General features: G+C 24.7%; 2 protein-coding genes across 2 annotated transcripts; both read right to left on the bottom strand.

Moving 5' to 3' along the window:
- Window positions 1-239: 239 nt before the first annotated feature.
- Phum_PHUM102880 (Troponin C, putative) lies at window positions 240-978 on the bottom strand (the record flags this gene model as incomplete). Its single annotated transcript, XM_002423952.1, has 3 exons — window positions 240-286; window positions 682-801; window positions 894-978. The coding sequence occupies 3 exons, from the start codon at window positions 976-978 to the stop codon at window positions 240-242; spliced, it is 252 nt and encodes an 83-aa protein (XP_002423997.1).
- Window positions 979-5290: 4312 nt separating this feature from the next.
- On the bottom strand, window positions 5291-7826 carry Phum_PHUM102870 (multicopper oxidase, putative; the record flags this gene model as incomplete). Its single annotated transcript, XM_002423951.1, has 8 exons — window positions 5291-5418; window positions 5529-5747; window positions 5821-6023; window positions 6122-6440; window positions 6780-6849; window positions 6979-7298; window positions 7379-7686; window positions 7807-7826. The coding sequence occupies 8 exons, from the start codon at window positions 7824-7826 to the stop codon at window positions 5291-5293; spliced, it is 1587 nt and encodes a 528-aa protein (XP_002423996.1).
- Window positions 7827-8110: the final 284 nt, after the last annotated feature.

Raw genomic sequence — 8110 nt, 5'->3', positions numbered from 1 at the left:
AAAAATAAAATTTTATGGATAAAGTTTTGGAAAATTTTCAAAATGGTAAAGAGCGTACCAAAAAATAAAAACAGGTACTACCCGACTTTGGAATAAATTTATTTATTTATTTATTTTCAAAACAAAAAAAAAATGTTTGAAATTGAAAGTGAAACAAAGACCGAAACTAGATGAAAAAAAAAAAATTTTTTTTTTTTTTAAAAAACAGGATCAAGTCCAAGGATTATAAAAAATTTGACTTAATCTCGATGGCCACAATCGTTCTTATTGCCAAAAGAATAAATACCTGATACCCGTCGGTTTAAATCCAATAAATTATTCTTGTCTTTTTTTTCCATAACACTCATAAAAAAAAAAAAAAAAAAATTATGTAACGTTTTTTTTTTTTTTTTTTTACATAGTATTAATTATTAATTTTCACCACTAGGATATTTTCAAAAAAAAAAAAAAAAAAATTTAATTATATCTCTGAGATGTGAATGAAACGACATAAATTTTTAATTAAATTTTTTTTTTATATACTCTATGGTTATTATTTTATAAATAATTACTCTATGATTTTAAAATCGCGGTTTAAGTATCAGTTAAGTAGGAAACGGGGTTTGGGTTTTTTTTTTTTTTTAAATTTAGATAATAGATATTATTAATAAATAATTTTTTATGTAAAATAAACAAACAAACCTTCTTTATCGTACAACCTAAAGGCTTCTTTTAATTCTTGTTGCATTGCTTCAGCATCTTCTTTTACAAGAAATCTGGCAGCTAAAGTACAAAATTCTGGAAATTCGAGCTCCCCAGATTCTAAAAAAAAAAAAAAAAAAAAAAAAAAAAATTTATAAATTTGAATGAACTACAAAATTAAAAAAAAATTTATTTTATTTTTTTTTACATACGATCTTCGTCGACCTCGGCGATGACATCGGCCAACATGCTTTCCGTCAAAGCGTGACCGAGCATACTTAAAATGGTACCGACCATATTGACAGAGATGCAGCCACGTTTTTCTTGGTCAAAAGCGTCGAAGGCCTTTTTGAGCACTTTAAAACGAAAAATTGGGTAAGTTTTCAATTCAAATTATGCCAGAATCATTGTTATTAAAATAATAATAATAATAATAATAATATTAATAATAATAATAATAATAATAATAACAACTATATTAAAAAAAAAAAAAAAAAATTTGGCATTAAAATAATACTCACAGGCAATTTGATCTTTGTCCAAATCTTCCTGCAAACAGATAAAAAAAAAATAACGAAATTATTTATTTAATATTATTATTATCATTATCATTTATTTATTTATTTAAAAATTTGAAAAAAGAAAAAAAAAGCATTTTAATCGGCATTGAATTTATTTTTTTCTTTTTGCTGTTGCACCACACACCAAAAAAAAAAGAATTTTTAATTTGTTAATAATAAAAAATGGCGGAAATTATTAATTAATTAATAACAAATCGAATAAATAAACTTTATCGTTTTACGTGTCGCGTTACGTTATTGCAAAACGAAAATAATAATGATAATAATTATTAATATTATTCTTATTATTTCGTAGGAGGTTAATCCAAGATAATAAAAAAAAAAAAAAGAAATTTTTTTCTTGTTGTTTTTGAAGGTTGCGCTTAAATTTTATTTTTTTATTTTTGTTTATTAATTAAACAATTATATAATAATAATAATGATGATGATGATAATATCCTAATACCGTTACATAACGTATTATTTTTAATTAAATGAAAAAAAAACAAAAACAAAATGGTGGATATTGTTTTTTTTTAAAAAAAAAAATGTCGATGATTTTTCATAAAAGTCGTACGTATCATTGTTTACGATTTATTTACTCTATGACTTTTTATCCGGGGAAAAATTAATAAAAAAAAGAAAAAAGGGGGGGGGCATGTAACAATCAATTTATTAAAAAGACGACGAATAAAAATAATGATAATAATAATAATAGTGAAAAGTTAAATTTAACGAATTTTTAACATCATTTCTCCCGATTGGCCGAACACAAAATTGTTTTTTTTTTTTTAAAATAGAATTTTGACGTCACCCTGATTTTTTTTTTTTTATTTTAAATTTAATGCCCAAATTTTTTTTTTTTTTTTTTTTTTTTTCGTTTCTGGATCGTTGCCGGGATTTTATTTCGTTTTTTTTTTTTTTTTTATGTTTCAAAGTTATTTCGGTGATTATTTAATAGAAGAATTAAAATAAGTGTTTTTTAACACCTTATCGATGATTCGATGAAGTTTTTTTTTAATTAAAAAATCCTTTAATAATTTTTTCTGTACTCTATTTTTTGGTACTATTTAAAAGAATAATAATAATAATAATAATTAAGAAAAAAAAAGGAACTTTTGTCGTTTAATGATATATATATATATATTTTTTTTTTGGCAGTGATATGATATCTGACTACAATTTCTGTTTTGTTATTTTGTAATCTCTTACGAAACGTACAAAAACAAACGGAAAAAAAATATATGAAAACGTTTTCGAGAATTTAATAATTACGAAAGGTTTCATTCAGTCATGATATTCACTTAAATAATAATAATAACGATGATTAAATATGACGTCACATTCGTGCTACCTAGAAAATCGTGTATGAAAACCATCGCGATAACCATTTTACAATCAAGAGTAAAAAAAAAAAGTTTTGAAAAAAATGGCGGTTAATTTTTTTCCCCCCATTCATATATATAATATAGTTTAAATATTTGATTTTTTAAGAAAAAAAACAATTAATAATAATGATAATAATAAGGGTCGATTTAAATTTGATTTAAATTGCATTGAATTAAATATCTGTATTTTCTTTTTTCCAAAGGAATAATAATAATGCGTGTGCGTGTGCGTGTGTGTGTGCGACGATTATTATTATATAAGTATATAATAATACCTCTTCGTGGTCTCATCTGAATTTTTTTTTTTGTATCGTTAGTTAGTTAGTCAAAAATAGACCGTGCCAAATTAAAAGAAAATTGTTTTCTTTTTTTCTTTTTTTTTGCCATGCGTTTAGTAAGCGAGACTGAAAAAAAAAAAAAAAAAATTCTTTTTTCAAGCTATTTATTTTTAGCTAACATGCGTGGCATTTAGTTTCAAGGAATACGTTTCTGTTTTTTTTTTATAAAACATTCAGTCTCATCACGTCACCGCATGATTTTTGGATATTTTTAATAATAATAATAATAATAATAATAATAATAAAAATCCTTTTCGAAAATTTATTATAATAATTTTTTTTACCGAATTTTCTTTGAGTTATGCTTTTTTTTTATTTATAAAATCTTAGAATTTTAAATATAAACATTTTTTTTCAAATTTGTTTAAATATTTAGCATATTATCATTATTATTAATTTTTAAAATTATTTAATATGAGGTTTAGGGAAGACTTTGATTGTTTTTTTTATACTTGTTAAAACCTCTCATCGCACACACACAAACAAACACACAGAGAGAGAAAATGGATTAAGAATACATAAAAAAGCACCACAACGACTTAAAAATTATTATAGTAATATTATTACTATAATATTGGTAGAAGGGTAATAAAAATTACCCAAAAAATAATTTTTACCCCTTCAGAAGTTAAATTTACAAACAAATTTTATTTTTAAAAAATTTTTCTTCTAGAAAATGGCGACGAATATTTTTTTTTTTTTTTACATAAACACGTGATTTTTATGTAATTTCGAACAGATTATTTTTTTAAGTTTTTCAAAAGCATGAAATTTAAACAAAAAAATCTAACGTGATTTTATTAAAATTAATAGAAAAAAAAAAGAGAAATTTAAATATTAAAACACTCACCATTATTTTTAATTTTAATTATATTTATTCCGCGATGGTTTGTTTCGCCAAAGATTCTTTCCTTCGACTAACTTTAAAATTTTCTAAATAAAATTTTTTTATTTAGAAAAGAAACAAAAAAAAAAATTCTAAATTTACCTTCCGCAATATTCTACAATTCGAATGTTTGATTTATTTTTTTTCTTTTTTTTTTTTTTTTTTTTAAACGGAAAGGGGGGTTAAAATCAAAAACAATTTAACCGTCACACAAATCTTTGGGGGGAAAAATGTTCGAAAATATCATTTTATTATTATTATTATTATTATTATTATTATTATTATTATTATTAATACATTTTTATGATTTATTACGTAATTTTTTTTTCGATATTTTATATTAAAATTTTACGTATCGAATTTGCGAAATAAATTTCTTTTTTGTCATAAAAAATCGTTATATCGTTTATAGTCAACCCTGTTCTTCCTTTTCCCCCCCGCAATTTTATCATGGCTGTAGTGATCGATCGATTGATTGATTGATTGATTTGTTGTTTATTTATTAAACGAAATTAAATTATTAAGAAAATCTTTTTTTTTCCCCATTTGCAAAATTTTCACGGATTATTTTGAGAACAAAAATTAATAAATAAACGAATTTATAAATAATTAACATAAATAATTTATTATTTAAATAATAATAATAATAATAATAATAATAATGATGGAGAACGTTTTTCAAAATGTTGTTAAATCATTTTACTTCTTTGCTTTCTCCCACTTAAAAAATTTTTTTCTCTTTCTAATTTTTCTTCGGTGAGCTTTAAATAGTGATTTTAGTTTAATCGAACGCTATCAACGTTCAAGCTTTTATTATTATTATTATTATTGCTGCTGCTGTTGCTGTTGTTGTAATCGTTTATGAAAAGGGGGTTTTAAAAGAAATAAAATCACGACAAATTTTAAACGTTTAAAAAAAAAAAAATTTTTCTGATAGAATTCCAACGTAAATATTATATGAATAAACAATAAAACGTTCATATTGTTTTTTTTTCGAAATTGATAACGTTATCAAATGACCACCTGTAAAATATCGAAGATATTTTTAACATGTTCGATGATCGGAAAAAAATCGAATCGATAGATCGATCGATTATCATGAGAAAAAGAAAATTTTTTTTAAAAATGGGGTCATTTTGTCGTTCTCAATTTAAATTTGCCAAATAATTTTTTTTTGTTTTTTTTTCCTGCATTTCATTTTACGGGATTTTTGTTATAACGTCCGACATTTTGTTTTGTTTTCCCTCTAAATAAAAATATTATTATTATTATTAATATTTACTGTGATTTAATTAAATAAATTATTAAATGTATCTCGTCGTTCTATAATTTTATATAAAATCGCCATTCAAAATTTTCCAAAAAAAAAATTTATTTAAAAGTTAACGGTTTTTGTTTTCTTTTAAATGATAATAATAATATAAATAAATATTGATATCAATCTGGTATAATGACTAGATCTGGATTTTTCATTGTTCCACATTTTGGAAAATTTTCTGGCGGTTTTAAATCCTCGTTTGGATTTTCAACGTTTAATAAAATTTCAAAACCCGAATTGAAATTTTCTTTACTCGTCGTCGACTCCATCAACCAAATCCCTAAAAAAACAAATTTTTTTTTTTCTTAAATTTAATTTTCTCCAGTTCTCCAAAAAAAGAAAAATCATTTTCTCTACCTGGATTATCCGTTTTTAATCTTAGTATCGCAAAACCTTTATTAGGTATCGATATCGTATCTTTTCTTATCGGATCGACTAGATTCTTATAGATTTTACCAGATTTTTCTTCGTTTTTAATTTCTTGTAAGGTTATCGACCTTCCATACGATTTCATTGATAATACGTTGAACGTGTGACCGTGAACGTGTACGGTTTGACTTAAATTTCCAGTTTTTCCTTAAAAAACCAAAGTTAAAAAATAATTGCGTTTCGATACCTTTAAATGATAATAATAATATTAATAATTCACCTTCATCTATTAAATACAAATCGATATTTTTATTATAAGGTAGATTAATAATTCCTAAACATTCGCAAAAATCATTATCGAATTGTTTACACCTTGCAGAAGGTTTTTCCAATGTGCATATTATGTCTTCAGGTACGTCATAAGGCTGTGATAAAATAGGGGATGATGGATACATGAAAGATTTGTGATTAATTTGATATAACCTGACGATTTGATTAGCTGCGACAAAAATAAAAAAAAATTAATAAATAAAATGGATAAGTAAAAAAATTTTTAGAAAAAAAAGCTATGCTTACATAACATGGAGGGTGCGTATGGAGTTAAATCTCCAAGTTTATATCTGAAATCAACAATTCCAGAATAATTTTTTATTATCGTTACGTCATAAGGTATATACACGTTTAAATCGCTTTTCTCGAGATTTTCTGGATTTTCTGGTTTGAATTCTTTCCACGTATTATTTCCCATTGTTGGTGAGATTTGTTTGCTTTCATAACAATCATCATTTTCACTTTTTCCTTTGTTTAATCCATATTTAATGTGTCCTTCGCATAAATTATGGCCTTTTATATAAATAACTTTCATGGCTTCGCGTTTTATCATCAAATCAATTCTTTCCCCTTAAAAAAAAAAAAAAAAAAAAAAAAACTAAAAATTTTTCTAATCGCCATTTTCTTTTACTTTATTGTGAATTTCATATTTGAAAAGTTTACATTCATAAAATATTATACGATGTAATGTATGGAAAATCGCACATGTTGCACAAAATTATCATTCGAAAAGTTTTTTTTTTCGTTTCGCGATGCTTATTTATTTATTATTATTATGTAAATTATAAATGTGACCCTGAACAAAGGTTTATTTTTTTACATCGGTAATAAAATACGTCGTGAGTTTTTTTTAAACGTTTTCAATCGTAAAAAAAAAAAAAAAAAAATTTCCCATGCCGGGAATCGAACCCGGGCCTGCTGGGTGAAAGCCAGCTATCCTAGCCACTAGACCACATGGGATTCTTGTTACCATCGACGACTTTAACGGTTTTTCTTTTTTTTTTTTTTATTACTTTTTTCAATGCAAATTTTCTTTCGTTATTTATAAAAAAAAAAAAAATTACTCACCTGGATTAATGGTAACATTATTTAAAAGATGAGGTTTTACGTTGTTACCATCAAACGCGATAATTTTTAAAGGTACCGTATGAGTATATAACGTCACAGGACAATTTAAACCTGCCGCATTTATAACTCGAATTTTGCGTGGCAAATGAATTTTATCATCATCATCATCATCATATCGATTCGTTATGTTATAAATTTCAAAAATTAACGATTCGATTTGTAAATTTTCTTCGTAATTATTATTATAAGTTTGAATTTTTAACATTTTAGGTGATACGACAACCACCTCTCCATCGTATTTCTGATCGTTTTCATTTTCTACTATGAGTGGACCGAAAATTCCATCGAGATGCTGAGAAACTGAAAAAAGAAAACAAATAAATTATTTTTTAAACTTCGCCATAAAACTACAAAAAAAAATTTGAGGATATTTTAATTACCTGAATGTGCACGGTAATAAAAACTACCGGAATTGACGGCTTTCAAACGATACCGAAAAGTCATGCGGGAATAAATTGGACATTGCGTGACCATCGGGACGCCATCCATAAATGGAGAATTTTCACCGGAAGTGAATCCGTACCAATGAATGGACGTTTCGATTCCGTAAGGTAAATCGTTTTTAACATCGATTAATATCGTATCATTTTGACAAACTTTTATCATTGGTGGCGGCCATTTGTTATTTATCGATAAAAATAAATTTTTCGAAGATTTATTTGCGACGTCATCCGAAATTTTTGAATTTCTGAAAGAAAAAAAAAAAAACGAATGCGACACTTTTTTACACGTACGCCGCGTTAATTTTACCATGTATGAGGAAGTCATTAAAATACCAAGAGAGTGGTAGTAAAGAGAGAAAAAAAACCGTTTTAAATATTCTCTCATGCAATATTCATTAAAAAAAAAAAAAAAAAATGGCGGCGATCGTGTACCTTTCGAAAGGTAAAAAAATAACTTTTTATTAAAATCATTTCCGTTTTATTTTATGGGTTCTTTCTCTCTCTCTCTCTCTCTCTCGTAAAATATAAAATAATTCACGACGATGATACTACAATTTTTTTTTTTTTTTTTAAACAAAGAAGTTTAGTAAAATATTTTCTCTTTTATTACCAATTTATTTAAATTTTTTATTGCTCCGACTAGCGGCATACAACAAACCGTCGAAGAAA

This window comes from Pediculus humanus, genomic scaffold (genome assembly GCF_000006295.1).
Source record: "Pediculus humanus corporis 1103172107453 genomic scaffold, whole genome shotgun sequence".
NCBI classification, from domain to species: domain Eukaryota; kingdom Metazoa; phylum Arthropoda; class Insecta; order Psocodea; family Pediculidae; genus Pediculus; species Pediculus humanus.
The sequence above is the reverse complement of the archived record's forward strand: the minus strand, read 5'-3'. Positions and strand labels throughout refer to the sequence as shown.